Source organism: Taudactylus pleione, unplaced genomic scaffold (genome assembly GCF_031769625.1).
Source record: "Taudactylus pleione unplaced genomic scaffold, aTauple2 ptg000274l, whole genome shotgun sequence".
Lineage (NCBI taxonomy): Eukaryota > Metazoa > Chordata > Amphibia > Anura > Myobatrachidae > Taudactylus > Taudactylus pleione.
Window position 1 is genome coordinate 4,358,329 of NW_028284676.1, and position 23,883 is coordinate 4,382,211.

Below are 23,883 nucleotides of genomic sequence, written 5' to 3' on the forward strand. Positions count from 1 at the left end.
CTTTTACCGGGTCCCCCAACCAAAGCATTACCCCTGACCGCTAGTCTGCCCAGTCTTAATGGACGTGTTCCTTGTGCAATATAGATATGGTGTGCCCTCACAACCTGTGGTTAACTGCAGATTCAGCACTCTCAGAGTGAGATTGCGGTCACTCACAAAATGGTGGAGCTGCTCGTTCACAGAAATGATGCGCAAGGAACACGTCCATTAAAGGAGTCAGCCTTAATGATTGGAATTTCATTGCTTTTTTAAGTTTGAACGCTTCACTTTTTCCACATTTTGTTATGTTACACCCTTATTCAAAAATGGAATAAATTCATTTTTGTCCTCAAAATTCTACACACAATACCCCATAATGACAACGTGAAAAAAAGTTTGAGATTTTTGCTAATTTAATTGAAAATTTTTTTTTCACATACATAAGTATTCACAGCCTTTGCTATGAAGCTCAGAATTGAGCTCAGGTGCATCCTGTTTCCACTGATCATCCTTGAGATATTCCTAATTGGAGTCCACCTGTGGTAAATTCAGTTGATTGGACATGATTTTGAAAGGCATACACCTGTCTATATAAGGTCCCACACTTGACAGTGCATGTCAGAGCACAAACCAAGCATGAAGTCCAAGGAATTGTCTGTAGACCTCAGAGACAGGATTGTCTCGAGCAACAAATCTCGGGAAGGGTACAGAAAAATATATCTGCTGCTTTGAAGGTCTCAATGAGCACAGTGGCCTCCATCATCCGTAAATGGAAGAAGTTCGGAACCACCAGGACTGTCTAAACTGAGCGATCAGGGGAGAAGGGCCCTAGTCAGGGAGGTGACCAAGAACCCGATGGTCACTCTGTCAGGAATGCTGTAGCTCTGTGTGGAGAGAGGAGAACCTTCTAGAAGCAATCCACCAATCAGGCCTGTATGGTAGTGGCCAGACGGAAGTCACTCCTTAGTAGAAGGACTCTCAGACCATGAGAAACAAAATTCTCTGGTCTGATGAGACAAAAGATTGAAATCTTTGGCGTCAATGCCAGGCATTATGTTTGGATGAAACCAGGCACCGCTCATTATCATCCCTACAGTGAAGCATGGTGGTGGCAGCATCATGCTGTGTGGAATTTTTTCAGTGGCAGGAACTGGGAGACTAGCAAGATAGAGGGAAAGATGAATGCAGCAATGTACAGAGACATCCTGGATGAAAACCTGCTCTTGAGCTCAGACTGGGGCGACGGTTCAACTTGCAGCAGGACAACCACCCTAGGCACACAGCCAAGATATCAAAGGAGTGGCTTCAGGACAACTCTGTGAATGTCCTTGAGTGGCCCAGCCAGAGCCCAGACTTGAATCCGATTGAACATCTCTGGAGAGATCTGAAAATGGCTGTGCACCGACACTTCCCAACCAACCTGATGGAGCTTGAGAGGTGCTGCAAAGAGGAATGGGCGAAACTGCCCAAAGATAGGTGTGCCAAGCTTGTGGCATCATATTCAAAAAGACTTGAGGCTGTAATTGCTGCCGAAGGTGCATCAACAAAGTATTGAGCAAAGGCTGTGAATACTTATATACATGTGATTTCTTAGTTTTATTTTTTAATTAAATTGCATAAAACTCAAAAAAACTTTTTACATGTTGTCATTATTGTGTGTAGAATTTTGAGGACAAAAATGAATTTATTCCATTTTGGAATATGGCTGTAACATAACAAAATGTGGAAAAAGTGAAGCGCTGCGAATACTTTCCGGATACACTGTATATATAATATAGATCAGTGGTTCTCAAACTCGGTCCTCAAAACCTCAAACAGTTCATGTTTTCCAGGTCACCCAGCAGCTGCACAGGTGTACTCATTACTCACTGACATATTTTGAAAAATCCACAGATGCAGCACAATTATTTCATTTAGGATTCTGTGAGGAGACCTGGAAAACATGCACTGTTTGGGATCCGAACAGTTTGAGAACCTGTGATTTAGAAGAAACTGAGTTATCGATAACAATTAGCTGTATTCAGTAAGGTCCACGAAAGTTTTAAATGTTTTTTTTCTTTTTACACACAAAGGTTTATGCACATCCAGTGTAATGAATTTAAGTGCACAGGTTTAATATCATTAAGATAATATACACTATGAAGCACACAGTAAAGTGAGTTAAAAATACTTTATCTAAATAGTGAAACGGATTCCCAAAATCATTTTACATCTAGGCCAGAGGTTCCCAATCACGGTCCTCAAGGCTCCCCAACAGTTCAAGTATTAGAGATATCCTTGGCTGAGCACAGGTGATTTAATTAGTTCCTCAGTCAATTTGATTTAACCACCTGTACTCAGCCATGGATATCTCTAAAACCTGAACTGTTGGGGAGGCCTGAGGACTGCATTTGGGAATCTCTGGTCTAGGCAGATAAGTCACAAACCCTGTTGTAGAGCATTATTATACCTCTTTTCCACCAAAAACCCAGGTCCGACCTGGGTTTTTGGACATGGTTCCAACCCATTTACACTGCACCTTTGATCTGGGTTACTCCCAGGTCAGCCCTGTTCACACTGAACTCAGGTCTGCCCTGCTAAACCTGTGAGGTCATAAAAAGTGGGAGGTGAATGCTCCACAACCACCAATCAGCTCATTTTAGGCATGACCAAGGTCGGATAACCCGGGTTGCACCGTTTACACTGCACCATTACCTGGGTCCATCCTGGGTCCAACCCTGGTAGCTACCTGGGTTGGATTGCAGGGTCACTTGACCCAGGTTATTTTTCAGGGACCCTTTTACACTGAGCTGCGACCCGGGTAGACCCATCAAAAACCCAGGTTTTTGCTCTGGTGTAAAAGGGGTATTAGATGACACAATCTATTTGCACGAGCGACAGGTAAACTGCAAGGATGATTGTGTACGTTATACTGACCTGTTGTCACTGGTTCAAGCAGCAGTGGCTATACATCATGATCAAGTTTGTTAGAACGGTTTGTTCATATTCCCTGTAACAAGGCAGCTGAATTGTGTTTACGTAAACTATAAAAAAAAAAAAAAAAAACCTGCAGTGCTTCGTGGAGGAGTTTTAGCTTCATCTGTACTGCCCTCTAGAGGTAGCTAATACGATTACCATCAGGGGGCATTTCTTTAGGCTAGTTCCCGGTCCCCCTGAAAGCTGAAACTGCGAGTTTTAAAAGATGCTTCAAAGTTTTCAGTTTTGCAATAAATTTATGTATAGGAGTATGTGCAAATCTATTGATAAATCTGCACTGGTATTTACGCAAGACTTTAGTACGACAGGCTCCACATCCACATATTTTAGCTGTAACAGTAAGATTGAAAAAAACAATACTCAAGCAAAACAACACAGCATATATTAGACACACAATTAAATTAAAACAGGTTTACAAAAGTGTTTTTAATGCTCCAGTTTATGAATTCTTTTAAAAACGAGGACCAGCCCCTGGTTCATCATTCACATGGGAATCCAATACGGTCTTTCTCCATCACGTGTGTATGTGTGCGTGCTATCCCTAGTTTCAACTTCATCTCAGGAGACCTTACTCGAGGCACCAGCTCACACACCAGTGACAGTCCATGTCTAGTAGGTGAGCCTGGTTTGGTGGCTTTATGGCCTGCAGAATCCTCATAACTTTACTTTGCTTCAATAACAAGTCAGCAGTCCCGGAATCACTGGGTTAGGGCCTGCACATACCAGTCCGGGAGAATAACGTAGTCTGGATCGGTTTCAACAGTGAAGGTGATGTCTGAACCTACTTCCCAAGAGAACACATAGACCACCCTAGGATGAGAAAAGGGTTTGTGACAAGAGTGTGACAGTAACAATCCGGCGTAATCTTTCAGCAATACAAAGATCTCACCTCGGGTCATCCGTGCTCACCACTTTCTTAATATGAGACAGAAAAGCGTTGCAGAAATTCATACACGTGGCCGGATCCCAGCCCTGCTTATCACCCTACAAAAGTAGTATATACAGTCAGGGTACATGCACATGCCTGCCTTTATCTCCATCTTTCAACCAGACCATTCTTTTTAAAAGAACCTAGGAAAGACTGATATTTGCACATAGTGGGGGTGATTCAGCTTAGGACGGAAATTGCAAAGCTGCACGCAAGGAGCTTTGCAATTTCGTCCTTGCAACCATGCAAATGCAGCAGGAGGTGTTTGACACCCCCTGCTGCACTTGTCATCCCAGCACTGCGACGGAGATCACAGGCTGGGATAACCATTGCGACCATCGGTCGAGATGATGGACGCCACCGGGCAGCTAAGTAAGCTTCAGCTTGGGAGAACCATTGGCCGACTAGCGAGGCAAGGAAACTGCATCCGTGGATGCAGCTCCCTGCTGAACTTGCCATCCCAGCACTGCGACCGAAGTCACAGACTGGGATAACCATTGCGACCATCGGTCACGATGATGGACGCAGCTGGGCCACCGGCCAGCTGAGTAAGCTTCAGCTTACTCAGGCTGGCCACCTTGTGAGGCCAGGAAACCGCATGCATGGATGCAGCCCCTGGGCCTTGGGAACGCCGGCTGACCCTGCCCTCGCACCGACCCTTAAATGCCTCTGCCTGTCTATCAGGCAGAGGCATAGAAGGTCCTGCGTGTGATCACGCAGGACCCGTTCTGTACATTCGCAATTGGAAATCTGCATTCAGCATTGCAGCTGAATTAGCCCCAGAAATAATTGACCCCTACAGAGTAACTAGGTGCTTGCGATTACACTAGTGGATGTCAGAGCAGAAATGGGGTGAGGAGAGCATGTTCTACTTCCACCTGCCTCTCCAAAGGCCCAGACAGTGATCTCTACGAGTGTTCCTGTAGCTATATAAAATGGAATGAGAGCTGGGAGATAAGTTCGTCTGTGTGCGCTTGGCCTGAATTGGATCAACATAGCTTCAACTTCCAAATTACCCGAACTAAATGAGGGATTTCCGACGTTGGATACTTCTGTAGAGCTATGATTCTTCCTTGTGGGTCCCGGAAGCCGGCAACGATGAGTGGAATCCCCAGGAGGAAAGACTGACACCACCACTTCAGTAGCTTGAACCTAATGGGAAGCGGCACATTCCTGAGAGACGCCACACGCAGGATCATATACTCAACAGAACAGTAATGGATTAAATACTCCAAAACTAGAAAGAACGTTTTCAGTAGATTTATAGTTATTTTGTATGTAGTCTTAAATGGTCAATTACATACACCTACAGGCATCTGCATTCAACTGCAGCTAAACATGGATTTTACATACGGTGGATTGCAGTGAAGTGCTGCGATGGTGGTACCTGTTAAAGCTGCGCTGCTGGTGCGGGTTTCGGATCTGTGCACTTGTCTTCAGCTCCACGTAGCAGGATGGAGGGGATGGATTAGTACCGGACGGATCCGAGCAGTCCACTTCTCCGGACAGGAGGAGCGAGTGGGACTTCAGCCTCCCCAGCATGACGCTGCAAAATGCCTCATTAGTGTTCACCACATCCGAGGGGCGAGGAGAGGCGTCGGGAGAGTCTGGAAAAGGACAGAACCTGTGAAAGAATCTACTGACAAGATTTCACAGAATAATGCAATTATTAAAGGACGTGATACTGTACATGTATAACGTAGTGTTCATTCTAGCACCCCGCACCTGTCACAAGTTCCTCTTTCTTGCCGGGGGTGTCGCGCTCTGCTCTGGTGCTTCTAGCACACTCTGGTCTGTATTGCAGCAGTTTGTTGTATCAGCTGAGTGTACTAGAAGCACCAGAGCAGAGAGAGACACCCCAGGCAGGAAAGAGGAACTTGTGACTGGTGCTAGAATGACCACTAATAAAGTAGAATGACGGTAAATGGACACAGAACAACAACTGTTTTAAACCAGGGGTGGGGAACATTTTTTCTGCCGAGGGCCATTTTGATAAATAACATTATTCGCGGGCCACACCCCCCTCTATGTGATGTCAATCGCCAGTGATTTCAGCAATGCCCAGAGCATCCTGAGGATGCTCCGGGGAGCTGTAAGGGCAGCGGAGTGAGTGTCTGAAGCATCCTAAGGAGACTCCAGGTGGCACTGCTGCATAGATTCTGGCTGCATTGGCGACATTCTAGGCATCCTGCTGGCCAGATGATGCTAGCAGAATAAAGCTCCAAGGGCCAGACCAAATGATTCCGGGGGCCTTATATGGACCCCGGGTCTGACGTTCCTCATCCCCGTTTTAAACAAATGTGTTCTGTGTGTTTATCCAGAATCAGGGTCCCATCTGTACAGAGGTGTCCAGGTCAAATTGTGAGCATCATCGGAGATTGAAAAAGAACACTGGGAACTGGAAATTAGCCTGCACTAGCTCTATAAATGCCAGAACTTGCAACCCAAGTGAGATGGTGGGAAAGTGGGAACACACCAGCACACAGGTAGCCTTCAAACTTGTAGCCAGAGTACATGAGTTTTTCTTGCTCCTGGGTCCTCTCTTTCCTCTTCTTGTAGGCAGTTGCCGTCTCCCTCTCGCTGATGTACAGGGTTCCCTTGAACAATGTGACTGCCAGAATCCAGCCTTCTTGGTTTTCATATGGGGTGCACAGGATCTTAGTCAGGTGACCACGCCAGGTGACAAAGTCTCGGTCCACTGGTCTGGAGAAGAGAAAAACTTTACAGGACTCATGTTTTTGTTGCAAAAAACATCCCTGTTCGCTTACACATAGTTATAAATATACCAGTCTGGCCTCATTTTATGTCTTTCTACCTGTACGATTATCATACCCATTGTGGTCTTAGTATCTATTCTTCATCCCAAGTGACCCATAGTTTCACCACACGATTGTGTCTTGATTCTGGCAGAACCTACATTGACACTACATTGTGTGCAAGACCCAAATCACTACCTAACTCCGCTCAGTCTTCCTTCCATACAACATTTTTTTATAGTGCACTTTTATTCTTATTTCTGCAAAATCCACATCCCTTTGGCGCATTACCACGGATTCCTTCCTCTCAGACACCCAAAAGCCAGGAAAAAAAATAAATCTCACAGCGCCTAATTTAGTGTTCATTCTAGCACCCTGCGCCTGTCACAACCCCATGCAGTTCCTCTTTCCTGCCTGGGGTGTCGCTCTCTGCTCTGGTGCTTTGAGCACACTCTGGTCTGTAGCTCATCAGTTTGTTGCATCAGCTGAGTGTGCTAGAATCACCAGAGCATAGAGCGACACCCCAAGGCAGGAGAGAGGAACTGCATGAGTTGAGACAGGTACCGGGTGCTAGAATGAACACTATAATTCCACCCATGTTTCGCACCTCTTGCTGTCACCACGAGTGGTTGCTTCCAGAAGTCCTCTGTTCTCTTTAAGCCACGTCAGCATATGCAGAAGACCCTCTTTCTCCTCTTCATTTCTACGCACATAACGCTGGTCAAATCCCTCCATCACGTCCCATTCAAGTGAAGCACCATCCCCATCTGTGCCAGGAGGGGGTCGAAAATAGCGCAAACGTCTGGCATCACCATGGTAACAACGCTTCTCATCCAGAGAGAAAGAACCAACCTCAGAAGGAAGCCTGTAGAATGGGAAGGGACCCTGATAGAGGGAGTGGTGGGTCCTTAAAGATGGAGCAGAAATGTGAGGACACTTCGTCTGTGGGGCAGCAGAGGGCTCCTGATCAATGCTTCTTTTAGGGGGTCTCCCTGAAAGACAAAATGCCCATAAAACGTTAAACCCAACTCGCGCACAGATATAAAAGTGTCTCATATCAAATGAATCAGTGTAGACTTACGGAGTTCAAACAAAGAATAAACAAATACAAACCACACTCCAAAGCCGCAATCGGCCAAACAAAATAAGTCACCAACTCATATAAACATAGAACAAAACAGTAATTGACCACACATGAAAGGTTGGTATCTATACCAGACAGTATGGAATATGTCACATTAAAATCTCCAGGTAGAAAGATGGTACCCGGGTATTATTAACACTGGATATGAATGGACCTCTGGTGAGGCTATTACGCCCGTCACTCCTGAAACGTGTTTTGACACAATAGGGCATCCTCTTAGGAGTGGCATCAGCCAAAAAAGCCCTACAGTCCTGATCGTTTCCAACAATGAAAGGTTTCTGAGGGTTCCTGGCATGGTTTCGGTGCACTCCTTCCTTTATAAGATATGGTCAATGCTAATCATTACTTAGTGGTCCTGAGCGATCATCTAGTCCACGTGTTGCAACATTCCATTCCTGAGGGTAGTCATGTCTTCCAAGATGGCAATGCCTCCATCCACAGAGCTTGTATGCTCAGCCAATGGTTTGATGATGGTGAATGTTATCCACGTCATGGCCTTCTCAGTCACCAGATCTTACCCCAGTCCATTATTAGTGAGACAATCTGGAATGATGCCCAAGGTGGCATATTGCACCATCAGCCAGGATTCTGCTGAATGTCTTTCCTGTGGGAGGACGGCGCTGCACCCTGCCTGCACAACACCACACATTGCCGCAGCGCATGAGGGAACCCGGTGGCCTATGAAATGACTACATTGTTGTTTGCACGTTATGTGTCCCCAACCTGTATAATGATACATTGAAACAGTGGGGTAGCTCTTTTGAAACATGCTTGGAAGCTGTCCTATAGAGGGGCCAAGATGGCAGCTCGCTCATTAACTTCTGTCCAATTTACAGCGATCAGTGGTCGACCACTGATAAATCCCAATGAGATGTTGAAGGGGTGACCTACTGATGTGTATAAATAAAATAGATGATGTGTGTGTATATATATATATATATATATATATAGATACACACACATACACACATTGACATATTGTACAGTAAATGTAAATTTTTGCTGTCTGCTAATTGAGTGCTGGAGTGACAGATTTGCTGTTCATTGGTCACAATACAGCAGCCTAATACCATATAGGTCAGGCTACCACCCTGATGGCCTAGGCTAGGAGCACGTCCTCACCTGCACTGTCCCTCAGTGTCTGTGTATCTGTCTCCATCATCTCCTCTACATCCCTTTAAGTGACACACAAAGTCCCCGGATGTACTTCAACAGGTCCCCGTACGGACCATTCCTTTCCGCTTCATACATTCACTTCTTACACTAGAGGGAAAACATTTAATCTCTCTATGTCCGCGGTTTCTGCAGCCCGAATGTGCCAATTTTTTTATAGCTCCGTATTGGGATGTGGTCTTCATGAAAATGGCCGCTCGCTAACACCGGACTTTGATTGAGGAGACATGTTTATGTAGGCTGCTGTATATCTGGCAACCTGTGTAGAAGTGCGGAGGAGATTCGGAGGTAAGTGCTGGTGTACTGCATAGGGGGGTATTTAGTTACTGGTTTCAGCCTCTAGGTCATGATGTGTGCGGTTGTAGGAGCTCCAACTTTTGTGGATATAAAAGGGGGGGATTTACACTCCTATAACAGCTGGAGAGTTCCTGAATGTCATCTTTTGAGCTCCACGTCTGTAATCCACTTCCTCCTTCCCTACCTGTACCCCCCTACTGTTCCGATTTTTGGAGGCTTCTTTTATATCAAATTATCCATTTTTTTTATTTGTTCTGTATAATTATGAGACTATATAACATTATATACAGTGTGTGTGTGTGTGTGTGTATATATATATATATATATATATATAAAATTTAAAACAGGGGAGGTACCGGCGCCAACATATATGCTCAGTAGAGGAATTCTACAACCACAGTATGTAATACGTTCTCCCGATCTTTTTGCACAATTGCACTTTTGTCACAAGATATACGTCAGTCGCTCAAAACCTAGTAAATTTACACTATATATATATATATATATATATATATATATATATATATATATATATATATTGTATATATTCAGATGTTGTTATTATTATTATTATTATTATCATTTATTTATATGGCGCCACAAATGTTCCGCAGCGCCTTACGAAGCACATAAACAAGTTGTAGACAAGCGACTTACAGAACAATACAATACAGGACCAGGACATGGATAATATATATTGCTACATTAGTGACCATAACACCCAGATAAGCAACAGAGCGTAAGCAGCCAAGTGTTAGGTGCCCTAGTGGTGAGTAAGAAGTAGATGAAACTAAAGTAGGGAGAAGTACAAGAGGTTAGAGGGCCCTGCTCATAAGAGCTTACATTCTAAAAGGGGAGGGGAAGACAAACAGGGGTGACACAGATGGGGAGGAAGGTATATGTATCAGGGAGTTAGAATGACAGCTGGAAGGCTTTGATGAAATAATGGGTCTTGAGAGCCCGTTTGAAGGATTGCAAAGAGGTGGAGAGTCTGATGGGGAGTGGGAGAGAGTTCCAGAGGTGGGGAGCAGTGCGGGCAAAATCTTGGAGGCGGGAGTGGGAGGAAGTAATCAGCTGGCATGAAAGGCGGCGTGCATTAGTTGAACGAAGAGAGCGGAGAGGAGAGTGAAGGGAGATGAGATCAGAGATGTATATGGGGGAAGATTGGGTGAGGGCTTTGCAAGTGAGCGTGAGAACCTTAAATTGGGTTCTAAAAGGGAAGGGGAGCCAGTGGAGGGCTTGTAGGAGAGGGGAGGCAGATGTAGAGCGTTTGGAAAGGAATATAAGCCGTGCAACAGCATTAAGGATAGACTGGAGAGGAGAGAGATGGGATTTGGGGAGGCCAGATAGGAGGAGGTTACAGTAGTCCAATCTGGAGATGACCAGTGAGTGTATGAGGGTTTTTGTAGCATCCTGGGTGAGATAGGGTCTGATCTTAGAAATATTTTTGAGATGAAAACGACAGGACTGTGAAAGGTTCTGGATATGTGGTTTGAAAGAGAGGGACGAGTCCAGGATAACTCCAAGACAGCGCACTTTGGGGCTAGATGAGATAGTTATACCATCAATTGATAAAGAAATAGTGGGAAGTGAGGTTATGTGGGAGGGTCGGAAGACGATCAGCTCTGTCTTAAACATATTAAGTTTAAGAAATCGCTGGGACATCCAGGAAGAGATGGCAGAGAGACAGTTGGAGATACGAGTCAGAAGAGAGGGGGAGAGATCAGGGGAGGAAATGTAGATTTGAGTATCATCAGCATAGAGATGATAATGGAGGTCAAAAGAGCTGATGAGCTCACCTAGAGAGGAAGTATAGAGGGAGAATAGAAGAGGTCCAAGAACAGAACCTTGAGGAACACCTACTGTAAGAGACTGTGGGGGAGAAGAGGAGTTATGAGAGGAAACTGAGAAAGATCGGTCAGAGAGGTAGGATGACAGCCAGGAGAGGGCAGTGTCACGTAGACCAAGGGAGTGAAGGATATGCAGCAGGAGAGGGTGGTCCACAGTGTGAAAAGCAGCAGAGAGATCAAGGAGAATGAGAAGAGAGTAGTGGCCCTTGGATTTGGCAGCAAGGAGGTCGTTGCTGACTTTCGTGAGGGCAGTTTCAGTGGAGTGGAGAGAACGGAAGCCGGACTGAAAAGGATCAAGGAGGGAGTGGGAGGAAAGAAAAGTGGTAAGGCGTTTGTAGACAATCCGCTCAAGGAGTTTGGAGGCAAAAGGGAGGAGAGAGATGGGTCGGTAGTTTGAAAGAAGGTTAGGATCAAGGGTAGGTTTTTTAAGAATGGAGGAGACAAGGGCATGCTTGAATGCAGAAGGAACAGTGCCTGATGAGAGGGAGAGGTTAATGAGGTAGGCAAGATGGGAGCAGGCAGAGAGAGAGAGGAAGCGGAGGAGGTGGGAGGGGATAGGATCAAGGGGGGAGGTGGAAGAGGGGGAGGACCGGATGAGGGCCATGACTTCCTCTCCAGATACAGGGGAGAAGGATGCAAGAGTTGGTAAAGTTGATTGGGTGGGGTGATCTGGGAAAGGAGGAGGTGGAGAGCTGGGGGACTGGTTGGATATGATGTCCTGACGTATGGAATCAATTTTAGATGTAAAGTAGGCAGCAAAGTCAAGGGCAGAGAGCAAGGAGGGGAGACGAGGAGGGGGTGGGTGAAGGAGGGAATTGAGAGTGGTGAAGAGACGCTGGGGATTAGAGGACTGAGAGGAGATGAGGATCTTGAAATACGACTGTTTAGAGAGGGAGAGAGCAGCACTATAGGATGAGAGCATAAATTTGAAATGTCGAAAATCTGCCATAGAGCGTGATCTTCTCCACTGTCGCTCGGCGGTTCGTGAACACTTTTGCAGGTATCTGGTGCATTTGGAATGCCAGGGTTGAGGAGTAGATCTGCGAGTGTGAGTAGTGATCGCCGGAGCAACAGTCCATAGCAGAAGTAAGGGAGGAGTTGTATAGGGAAGTGGCTTGGTCAGGACAGGAGAGAGAGAGGATAGGTGAGAGAAGTGAGTTAAGCAGGGAAGAAAAGGACACTGTGTCGATAGCGTCAATGTTACGCTTAGTGATGGTCGCTTTTGGAGGAAGAGAAGGGGAAGGAGAGAGGGACAGGTTAAAAGAGAGAAGGCGAAGGTCAGAAAGTGGGAAAGGGGAATTGGAGTGATCAGAAATATCACATCGGTGAGTGAAGACCAGATCAAGCAAATGGCCACTCACATGGGAGGGTGAGGAGGTCCATTGGGAGAGACCAAGTGAAGATGTGAGGGTGAGTAGTTTGGAGGCAGAGGATTCTGTGGGGATATCAATTGGAATATTGAAGTCACCTAGGATAATGGAGGGAAGGTCTGAGGAGAGAAAGTGAGGGAGCCAGGAAGCAAAGTTGTCAAGGAACTTGGAGGGAGGGCCAGGGGGACGGTAAATGACAGCTACTCTGAGGTGTACTGGGTGGAAGAGGCGTAAAGCATGGACTTCAAATGTACAGAATGTAAGGGATGGTTCAGAGGGTATGGGTTGGTATGTGTAACCAGGGGATAGGAGGACCCCAACACCACCACCATGGCGACCCCCAGGTCGTGAGGTGTGGGAAAAGGTGAGGCCCCCAGAGGAGGGAGCTGCAGGAGAAGTGGTGTCAGAGGGTAAAATCCAGGTTTCAGTAATGTGTCCTTATATATCTTTGCTGCAGTCACAGTAAAACGCCTCTTGGTGTGCCAGGTCCCGCGAGACTCTGTGAGCACCGGGCGTCTATTTTTGCGTCTTCTCACCGAAAATGCAATGTGATGCGACAAGGACGCACTAGCAGTAGGGATGGACATCGGAAGCCAATGGTTAGCAATCATCGATGTTTTCAATTTGATGGAAGTACTTTTTCCATCGAATATCGGAAATTCGATGGTTGCCAGCCATCGGATGCAGCTTTCTGATGCCCGTCCGATGGCTGGCTGTGGAGGTGGAGCACACAACCCTGCTCTGCATAGCTCCTGCCGACGACCGCCGCTGTCCGCTCCTCCTGGCCGCTCTGCACTATGGGAGAGACGTCATGACGTCTCTCCCAACCTGCTGCGGGGTGAGCCGGAAGGTGGAGCTCATGAGTGAGCTCCAGCCGCCTCACTCCGTGGACGACGCAGCAGCCAATGAGTGTCTGTCTGACTCTCAACGGCTGCTATAACAAACATACAGCCGCCGCTGGCGGCTGTGTGTTTCTTACTCTGTAGTGTGGGCCGCACACGCGGTCTGCACTACAGGGCCCGGGGGTTGCTGAAAATCTGGTCGCCAGGCAGCCAAATCTGGTCGCCATGGCGACCTGGCCCCTGGGTTTTGTCGAGCCCTGATCTATCTATCTATCTATCTCATATTTAGTAACCTTACATTCTTCCGATATACTGGTAAACACGGGAGTTATGGAAATATACATACCTATCTATATAGATCTATAAGGAAAGGTGTCTCATCATAGTACATAATTATGGAAAGATATAGGATGTAGTTCATGTCCCACCCACTGATTACTACCAGAATTATCTTTTTACTTTATTGTCTCTCTTCATCCTTTTTTTTTTTTTTTCTGCCTAACAGGAAAGCAGACTTCCCCCCTCCCTTACCCCTCTCCCCTTCCCCTCCATGGACCGCAAACGGAAGCTGATCTGTGACACCTTCAAAGTGAAGAAACAACGAAAAGAGGATGAGACCGTGAAACCAGATTTAAATGTGATCCCTTCACCCTATCCAGGTAATAACCAGAGGGGATCTAGTCTTCCCCTGCTCAGTCTGCCTCCAGCTCTCCAACCTTAGGGATTCGTCTCAGGGAGAAAGGTGTCGTTCTTTAGGGGGGTGGGGCAACGACTCATTTTTATACTGGGATCTAAAGTATTTTAAATGTCATTATAAGTTTTAATAGGGTACGCCATACATGTTTGTTAATGTAAAGACTGAAGTGGGCACAGGCTTCTGGGTAAGACAGGCAGTAGAAGGGGTTAAGTGTGTTGCTGCCCAGGCTAATGCTATACCTGTTGCATGTTGGGACTATGGATACGCTGTAGCTACAGCTGTCTTGATTTCAGTTGTTATACTGCTGCAGAAGTAACCCCTTGTCTCCTGAGCCCTTTCTATAATACATTGTAATGGACATAGATGAGCAACATCTACAATGTTATTGCTGACATAATGGTTCTCTATGGTGAGCATTGCAGTGGTCTAGCACAAGATATCCGGATAGAAGATCGACAATGTAAATGTCGACAGTCAATGGGTTGACACCAGATGGTCGACATGCAATAAGTTGACAGGCACAAGTTGACGACTGATTGACAGGGTTAAAAAGTTCACATAGAAATGGTCGTCACAGTTTTTTAATGGTTTTTCAACATTTTTAAAATAAGGGTTATGGTCAGGCACTTGGGGAGGGTTAGGCTGCCGGAGGGGATGGTTAGTTAGGTTTATTCACTTAAGGGAGGGTTAGGCACCAGGGGGAGGGTTAGGGTTAAGGCACCAGGGGAGAGTTAGGCACCAGTGGGGAGGTTAGGCTGCTGGAGGGGATGGTTAGTTAGGTTTAGGCACTTGGGGGAGGGTTAGGGTTAAGCACCAGGGGGGGGTTAGGGATAGGCTTTCGGAGGGGACGGTCAGGATTAGGCAGTTGGGGGAAGGGTTAGGCTAGGGGGAGGGTTATGGATAGGCTTCCGGAGGGGACGGTCAGGATTAGGCAGTTGGGGAAGGGTTAGGCTAGGGGGAGGGTTAGAATTAGACACCAGAGGGAGGGTTAGGCTTCCGGTGGGGATGGTTAGTTAGGTTTAGGCTAGGGGGAGGGTTAAGGTAAGGATTCGTGTTAAATTTACAAAAAAAATGTGTTGACCATTTCTGTGTTTCAACTATTTGTGTGTCGATCATCTGAACCTATCGACCTTTTTTGGCCATGTCCACCTATTACATGTCAACCCATTGACTGTCGACCTTTACAACGTCAATCTTTTGTACCACACCTGTCCAGAAAAAGTCCCGTCAGTGTCCGCATCACTTCATGCATTATACGGTCCTACGCAAGGGCAGTACTCTCAGCTTATTTCCTCTTGTTTCCTATTATTCTTAGATTTTACAAAGGACCCCCAAGAATCTGTGTTGTACCTGTGTACTCTCTTCCCACGCAAACTGTTCAATGACACTCTCCCGCCTATTTTTCTGAGGCATCAAATGTACAGTCTCATACGAGACCGCACTACGGCAGATAGACTGTTGGTGAGTGATTCATTCTGCCCTCTGCCCCTTTCTCATTCCCCTCCTGTCTAAAGGTGCCCATCCACTAGACGATTTAATTGAGCGATTGAACGATATCGTTATTGTTCAATCGTTCATAAATCGGTTGCAAAAATGTCTAAAACGACCAGCAATGCGCGTTCCCGCTGGTTGTTTAGACATCTATCAACGGGTAAACATGCTGGACAACCTGTCGATAACGTCAGGTTCAGCATGTTAGGAGGTGATTGATGAGCCTGCACTGAACGACTGCTTGTTCAGTGCAGGCTCATCACAGACTGACAAATGACTGCAGGATTACAATGTCATAATTGTGCAGTCGTTTTCATGTCTTCTAATGGATGGGCAGCATTATACCTCTTATCTGTATTGGCAGGTCTATGTCAGTCTAGTTGTGGTTGAACTATGAGTCCAAGCATCCATTACTAGGGGGGAGAGATGTATCAAGCCTTGGAGAGCGGTAAAGAGGAGTAGTTGCCCTAAGCAACCAATCAGCTTCTAACTATCATTTCAAAGACTGCTAGATAAATGACAGTTAGAAGCTGATTGGTTGCTTTGGGCAAAGTCTCCACTCTCTCCGAGGCTTGGCACATCTCCCCTTAGATCTTCCCATTTACCTCCTCTCGCAGAGCACTTTGCAGCAGAAGGGCGAGGTGTGCCTTGTGCAGCCAGGCTTTGATCCTGACACTTTCCTAGTGGTTATGAGTGAGGATTTGCGCCGAGCTGTCACCAAGAGCGTGGATGGGAGTTCCGCAGCCCCTGCTGTCCGCAGGTTCCTGGACTCCAGCCTCATTGCCTCCTCGAAGATCAGCTACAACAGGGACGAAATGATGGAGAAGCACCGATTCAGCGACGCAGAGATCACGTGAGGAAGTCTTTTGTATAGAGCGATTTAAATTTAGGGCCACAATAACCATGGCGCGCTCTCTCCTGGCATCACATCATAGAGAAGACTCAGTAGATCTTATTGAAAAAAAAAAAATCCCCTTCTTTTAAGGGAAGCCATGAAAAATGTGTGTGTTTAGGACAATGTAAAATAGGTATAAAGACTAGAGATGAGCGGTTTGGTTTTACTCAGCTGTGTTCGGATCTCAGAAATTGCATCGTATTGGCTATCTGGCTCTCACGTGTTTTGGATAGCCAATAAGATAAATCCGAACTTGCGCTAATTTGCCTGAAAGGAACCGAGACAAATTCGAACCGCTCATCTCTTATAAAGACCAGATTATAGGGCCTGATTCCGCGATGTACGCTAATGCCATCGCAGCCGCCGTCCCGTAAGCAGCTGCTGTGCGAAAATATGCAAATGCCGCAGATGCCAAGGAATGTATGGAGACGCCCACCTAAGGGCTTTGCAAATCCAAGCATCTGCGTACAAAGACACAGCATCGATCACAGACCATCGATATCCGGATTGTTGAGTAGCACTATGGTCGCGCAGAATGGCCGCGTGTACTGAGACGTCAGAGCCGCTTTCACTGCGTACGGGATTGCAGTAGCAGACTGTGACACGCCCCCCCCCCCAAACGGTTGCGACACGCTGCTTTCTTTGCTGCCTCTCCCTGTTACCTCCCACAAACACTTCCCTGACTGTCAATCACACTGCGAGGATATAGTCGCTGCGAGCGACTACGATAATCTGCACCTTGTTTCATGTGACTCAGACTCACGGGCAGATTGGCGATTACGGCTCAGCTGCCTAAACCTCGGATTAGCGCATGTCTCTTAATCAGGTCCATAGTCAACAAAGTTCTCGTTTACAGACCTGTGAAGTTCAGAGCAGCACAGTGTGTAATGAGAACAGAGGAAGAGGGTATGGGAATAGTTACTGAGTAATACCACAGAACACTGCACTAAGGGGTCAATCCTATTAGGTGCGAGTTGCGATTTTCACTTCGAATTCGCATTGCGAATTAATTTTGCAGTCCAATTAGCAACTCGTACTGATCAGTGAGACTGAGGGCCTGATGCAGACCCGCTCGCGAGCGAAGGACGCTCGCAAGTGGGTCGATGGTGGCCGAATGCGCATGCGCACGACGGAGGGAGCTCTGTCGTGCGCATGCGCGAGACCCGGCGAGCGACGAGGAATTCGTCGCTCGGGGTCTCGCACCAAAGGGGGCGTGCTGTCGATGGTGAGTGACAGCATGCCCCCTTTGGTGGGCGTTGCTGGGGGCGTGGCTGCCAGACGGAGGCGTTCCCACGGGAACGCCTACCGTCTGAGTCCGGCCCACTGACATCAGTAGTGATGTCAGTGGGAGTGATTTTGGCTCTGATAGAGCCAAAATCACTCCAGGGCTTGCGGTCACCAAGATCCTACCGCAGGGTCTCGTCGCAAGTCCGATGGTCGCGATGGTCTTGACCATCGCGACCATCATCATGGACGCTCGCATAGCTGTGGGTGGTAACCCACAGCTATGCGAGCGTCCAAGAGGCCGCTCCATTTTTAGGGAGGAGGGCCCTGATTCAGAGCGAGCGCTCTGGTCAGAGCGTTCGGCTCTGAATCAGGCCCTGAGGCCCTGATTCAGAGCCGGACGCTCTTTGTAAGCGCTCACTCTGAATCTGGGCGGCCTGCTTTTTTTTTTTGGCAGGCCTCCAGGCCGCTCGCTAAGCTGTGGGTGACCACCCACAGCTTTTGCGAGCGGCCAGGTGATGGTCGCGACCATCGGGCTTGCGATGAGACCCTTGTGGTAGGGTCTCGTTCCCACAAGCCCCAGTGAGCTTCCTGCTCTAATAGAGCAGGAAGCTCACTACTGACATCACGAGTGATGTCAGTAGGGCCGCCCTCAAACGGCAGGCGTTCCTTCGGGAACACCTCCATTTGGCCAGCCACCCCCCCTCCCCGCCTACAAAACGGGGCGAGCTGTCACTCACCATCGACACCTGCCCCGTTTTGTTGCGAGCCCCGGAGCGAGTGATTTCTCGCTCGCGCACAACTTTCCACTCGCACCTCCCTGAGGGTGAGAGATGGAAAGGAAAATCTTTATTTTAAGGTTAAAATGTGGGGACAGTGGGCCTGATTCAGACCCGCTCGCAAGCGGGTCGATGGTAGCCCAGTGCGCATGCGCACAATGGAACCGGCTCCGTCGTGCGCAGGCGCGAGACCCGGATAGCGACGGGCAAACCGTCGCTACAGGTCTCTTACCAAAGGGGGCGTACTGTCGATGTTGAATGACAGCACGCCCCCTTTGGTGGGTGGGCCGGGGGGGTGGCTGCCCAGACGGAGGCGTTCCCATGTGAACGCCTCCGTTTGGGGACGGCCCCACTGACATCACGAGTGATGTCAGTGGGAGAGATTTCGGCTCCTACCGCTAGGGTCTCGTCGCAAGCCCGATGGTCTTGACCATCTTCCTGGCCGCTCGCTATAGCTGTGGGTGGTCACCCACAGCTATGCGAGCGGCCAAGAGGCCGTTCAAAAATACAAGAAGGCTGGCCCTGATTCAGTGCGAGCGGCTCTGAATCAGGGCCACTGTGAACCCCTTGGACACCCCCCTAATGACTAATTAGGCAATTGGAAGTTTCTAATTAGCTCATTTAGGCCCTCATTCAGAGCCGCACGTTAACAACAGTACGCTCGTTCCGAGCGATGTTTGCACATCTGCGCATGCGTACGCTTTTTAATCTGCACCTTGTTTCATGTGACTCAGACTCACGGGCAGATTGGCGATTACGGCTCAGCTGCCTAAACCTCGGATTAGCGCATGTCTCTTAATCAGGTCCATAGTCAACAAAGTTCTCGTTTACAGACCTGTGAAGTTCAGAGCAGCACAGTGTGTAATGAGAACAGAGGAAGAGGGTATGGGAATAGTTACTGAGTAATACCACAGAACACTGCACTAAGGGGTCAATCCTATTAGGTGCGAGTTGCGATTTTCACTTCGAATTCGCATTGCGAATTAATTTTGCAGTCCAATTAGCAACTCGTACTGATCAGTGAGACTGAGGGCCTGATGCAGACCCGCTCGCGAGCGAAGGACGCTCGCAAGTGGGTCGATGGTGGCCGAATGCGCATGCGCACGACGGAGGGAGCTCTGTCGTGCGCATGCGCGAGACCCGGCGAGCGACGAGGAATTCGTCGCTCGGGGTCTCGCACCAAAGGGGGCGTGCTGTCGATGGTGAGTGACAGCATGCCCCCTTTGGTGGGCGTTGCTGGGGGCGTGGCTGCCAGACGGAGCATTAATAAACAAGAGCCCTCATTCAGAGCCGCTCGTTAGCGGCAGTACGCTCGTTCCGAGCGATGTTTGCACATCTGCGCATGCGTACGGTTTTTAGTACGCATGCGCGAACCAGTCATTGCGGCCGAAAATCCTTTGTACGCTATATAGCGAGTGCCTGCTATTTTGAGTGACAGAATGAGGCGTATGTGGGTGGTAACAGGGGAAGGTGCTTGAAAATGGGGAGTGGAGATCCGAACGCAGGCGTGCTTAAAGGTCAAAACGGGCGTTTTATGGGTGTGTATATTTAAAACAGCAGCGTCATTGACCACGTCACTGGGTTATTTTATAGCCCGAACTGCACGCAAATTTGTGGTAGCAAACACCAACCACAAGAATAGCGAGCAGTTCATACGCTGGTCGATGTACTCGATTAATCTAATAAATAGCGGACATGACGTAGGATGCGTGCGGCCAGGGGGCGTTTTTAACAAATAAACGAGCGTATGTTTTGCTCGCTCGTTCAGACTTAGAGGTGTGAACAGACTGCAATGTGCGTACGGATCATTTGAATAGCCACCCCTTGTTTTTAAACGAACGACCGCAAATAGCGTACGGCTCTGAATGAGGGCCTTAGTCCATTAGTTACATGTCATTTTTTGAGGTGAAAAAAAAAAGTCCTCAAATTACTCCAAAATCAACTTTTTCATTACTTTAGGCACCCCAAATTTAATTACAATAATTTTTTAGTTGAAAAATAATTGTTTTTAATAATTTTTTTTCCATTTTTCAAGGTGCCCTCAAAGTACCCCCAAATCACCCTTTTTCCTAGTTTTTTTTTTTCATTTTTTGTTTAATTCGTTAGAGATTAAACGAAAAAAGTTTGTTTTTTTATCATTTTCTTGCAATTAAAATAAAAAGCACAAATCAAACATTTCAAAACCTACAGTAACTTCCTAATGGCCACAAACAGCCGTCTATACGGTCCTGCTAATGAAATTAACAATTTTGGTGGGTCCAGGATGGTCTCCCCACATTTTCATGCATTTCTCGCAAATCTCATTGGGCAGTCAGTTCGCACCCCTCCGCTGCGAGTAGTGCGAATAGGCATTTTTCATTGGATTGGAGAATTCCCGGGAGTGTGCTTCGCAGCGAAGTGTGAGAGTTTAAAGAAACAAACTCGCTACTTGCAATCTGCACCTAATTGGATCGAGCCCTAAATATGTGACATATAGTTGAGAATGCAGTGTAAGTATCAGTAATACAATGGTCAGTTTCCTAGTGGGAAGGCAGAAAATCCGTTTTATGATTAGTCCAAATTCCAAACCCAATTCAGACTGCGATTTCCCATTACATTTAGGCAGACGAGGGCCAAATGCAGAATATCTCGTCCTTTTAACTTCAGGCAGCAATAACTGTTTTGTACATTAACATTTTAGGAAAATCAGGGTTAAGATTTGAGGCCTCATTTAGAGTTCTGAGCAAATCCAGCTGAAGCTTTACACCTAGGCAATCCCGTGTGGTGCAGGGGTGTAAAGTCTTTATGGTAGAGGGCACATCCTAGCTTATCTCTAAATTGCGTTGCAACAATAAAGCTGCCCAGTAATTGTGTGCTACATGCAAAAGCATACATAAACTAAAGTAATATTTGTACCCCTTGCATCACATTTTGGTTTGTAACTTGTTCCTAGATTTGTACCTAATGCTACTTTGTTGGCGACAGTATAATCCAGCGAAAGTAGATGGATCTTAATTTAAAACCCTCCGTATTCGGGGCTCCGTCCTATCTTAGGTACATTCCTAACACGGTACAAAGTGTTCAGTATGCTACAGAGCAAGTTAATGTAAAAAAATAGGTTTACTGTTTAGGTGAAAGTGCTGCTCTGTACTATGAAAACAGACTGATATAGCTGACATTGGTCTCGATTCAATTGCCCGCGATGTAAATAGCGCCGGGAGATAGCTCCCGGAGCTATTCAATTCTGTGCGGTGTTTAGTCGGAGAATGCCCGTTCTTGCGACTAAACACCCTGTTTAAGGCGTGAGAACGGGCATTCCCCGACCTAACTTCCCGGCGCGATGCTGTTTTCCAGGCGCAAAGGGCAGAAAGCAGCCTCGCGCCTGGACTTTTGTCGGATTTCTGCTCGCATCCCCGGAGGGATGCGAGAAGAAATCCTTAGTCTGGCATAGCAGCGCGGTGTATTGAATAGCTCCAGGAGCTGCTTCCCGGCGCTATTCACTTTGCACAGAATAGAATCGAGCCCAATGAAATGGCAGCAGGAGATTTAAATCATGGCTCATTCCCAGCTGAAGCCGTACATCATTACGCTTTATTTACATTGAATCATTTGCTCCTGCTGAGATAGAAAATCTCATTCATAAACTCTCCCTGGCTAAATGTAGTGATTACGGTTTCCGCTCTGATCAGCTGTGACCAAGTATATTTTACCCTCAGGCAGCTGGTTCGCGCCGGGCTGCTCACTGTGAGGGATGCGGGGAGCTGGTGGCTGTCTGTTCCTGGTGCCGGGAGGTTCATCTCACATTTTATAAAAGGTAAATTGTATTTTATACGCCGGCGGGTGATCTCCAGTCACCTTACTGATTCTTCTCTCTCTCCCGTGGTTTTCCCCCTCCTGTGTCGCTCAGGGCGGAAGGCCATCCTGTCTCAGATCAGCCGGTCTCGATATAAAGAAGTCCTCCTTACAGATCTCTCCACTCGCAAACCTCCCCCCTCCGTCCGATTAGGAATGGAGTATCACATCCATGACATCATAGGGGCGGGGCTTGTGGACTGGTAAGTAGCGGGGTATTAGATGTTAAACCCTCCTGTTCCTTTATTTGTATCTATGATTAAAAACCTTTTCTCATTATTTCTCTTCTAGGGCGGGATGCATCAAGCACCGCGTTTTTTATGCAATGCATCCCGCCAACAACTCGCATGTAAATTACGCCGGTATGCGTGGATAAAAATCACAAAGGACCGCTGTCTCGGAAAGAGCTGTCCTTTGCGATATAAGGACTTCCGGGTCTATGACCAAGAAGACTTCTTTACGTGCGTCGAGTGACGCACGCACCGGCGGGGGGTGCTGGGAGGGATCTGATTGGATCCCTCTCGGGGAGTCGCGAATAGAAGCCCATAGTCTTCTATTGGGCAACGCATAAAAGCCCCAGAACGTATCGCGGAGCTTGGTGCATATGCGGTTAGCGTCCACACCTCCAAAAACGACCTTTTCAGAGCTTTTACCACGATATCTGCATTGCTACATCCCGCCCCTAATCTCTCATGTTATTTTCTCCTTGCAGCATTCCTACAGCCTCGGGAAGCCTCCTGCGCTTATCTGACACGTAGCCGCGGTGCCGCTTCCCGTCCGTGTGCTTTGTAAATCCCCTTCACACTGGTTTTTGTAGCCTTTAGTTCTGAGCCAGAGCAATGGGACCTATATACAGAGCGAGACCTCTTCTTCCAGATGTGGGGCGTGCCTGCATTCAATGCTGCCCATGAATTTGTGCCATTTTTATTTCTATAGAGATATAATAAAGTAATATAATTTATTAAAGTATTTCACGATGTCTGTATGTATGTGCCGTTTGTCCAACTTCCTAAAACCACCCTCTTATTTCATAAAGTCTGTGGAGTTTAGTAATCGCCTCACAGTAACCACATGAACAAAAAGTAAGATAAGAAGAGGGACAGATCGGACGGGAGATGTAACAAGAATGCAGCGTGGCCTAAACACTGATCGAAGGAAATGATCTGTCATAGTAAGCGCCAGTATCTGTACTCCGTCACTGGAGATCCACAATCTGACGGGCACTAGTGGTGCATCCAGTATATACGTTGGGTAAGCCCTTTAGCCGATGGAGAAGGTGAAAGTTTTGGAGAAGGTATAAGTGACCATTCAGTCTGTACCTAGGAAACATTAAAAAACAAAAAAAATGTATTTGATGTTAGATTGACTTTCATCTAACAGGTAGTTTGGACTAAAGATGATCCCACACGCTTAGACAATGCTGTGGATATTGGGAAATTAGGGCCCGATTCAGACCCGCTTCCAAGGCTGCGTTTGCACGTAGCCTGCCGATGATTGCAATCTGCGCATGCGTATAATATGCAGTTGCCAAGCGATCGCCCCTTGTACATAGACGCCTCGCTAGAATTAGTGAAAGGACGAGCCGTTTGTGCGTGGTGACGGGGTGGTCGATGGAAACTGGTGCGGTGGTGCGTCTGAATGCTGTTTCAGG

At 47.3% G+C, this 23,883-nt stretch overlaps 2 protein-coding genes across 2 annotated transcripts; one reads left to right on the top strand and one right to left on the bottom strand.

The window, feature by feature from the left end:
• Positions 1–3,320: 3,320 nt before the first annotated feature.
• DXO (decapping exoribonuclease) lies at positions 3,321–9,054 on the bottom strand. Its single transcript, XM_088481539.1, has 7 exons — positions 8,906–9,054; positions 7,247–7,631; positions 6,360–6,586; positions 5,271–5,490; positions 4,900–5,035; positions 3,845–3,939; positions 3,321–3,765 (listed from the first exon to the last, which is right to left on the bottom strand). Exons 1-7 carry the CDS (start codon positions 8,943–8,945, stop codon positions 3,654–3,656), a joined length of 1,215 nt encoding a protein of 404 aa, XP_088337665.1. The 5' UTR covers positions 8,946–9,054; the 3' UTR covers positions 3,321–3,653.
• An 88-nt stretch (positions 9,055–9,142) lies between these two features.
• WHR1 (winged helix repair factor 1) lies at positions 9,143–23,217 on the top strand. The gene is made up of 7 exons (XM_088481540.1): positions 9,143–9,244; positions 13,821–13,974; positions 15,328–15,473; positions 16,121–16,356; positions 22,097–22,194; positions 22,288–22,435; positions 22,945–23,217. Exons 2-7 carry the CDS (start codon positions 13,866–13,868, stop codon positions 22,988–22,990), a joined length of 783 nt encoding a protein of 260 aa, XP_088337666.1. The 5' UTR covers positions 9,143–9,244; positions 13,821–13,865; the 3' UTR covers positions 22,991–23,217.
• The last annotated feature ends 666 nt before the right edge of the window (positions 23,218–23,883 follow it).

Excerpts from the sequence above, each read along its gene's own strand:
- DXO (XM_088481539.1), bottom strand. The coding sequence starts at position 8,945 with ATGATGGAGACAGATACACAGACACTGAGGGACAGTGCAG. Across the intron at positions 6,587-7,246 it reads ACTCGTGGTGACAGCAAGAG|ACCAGTGGACCGAGACTTTG; the intron begins GTGCGAAACATG and ends TCTCTTCTCCAG. Across the intron at positions 5,036-5,270 it reads CAGCAGCGCAGCTTTAACAG|GTTCAAGCTACTGAAGTGGT; the intron begins GTACCACCATCG and ends GCTTCCCATTAG.
- WHR1 (XM_088481540.1), top strand. The coding sequence starts at position 13,866 with ATGGACCGCAAACGGAAGCTGATCTGTGACACCTTCAAAGTGAAGAAA. Across the intron at positions 15,474-16,120 it reads CTACGGCAGATAGACTGTTG|AGCACTTTGCAGCAGAAGGG; the intron begins GTGAGTGATTCA and ends CTCCTCTCGCAG. Across the intron at positions 22,195-22,287 it reads CATCTCACATTTTATAAAAG|GGCGGAAGGCCATCCTGTCT; the intron begins GTAAATTGTATT and ends TGTGTCGCTCAG.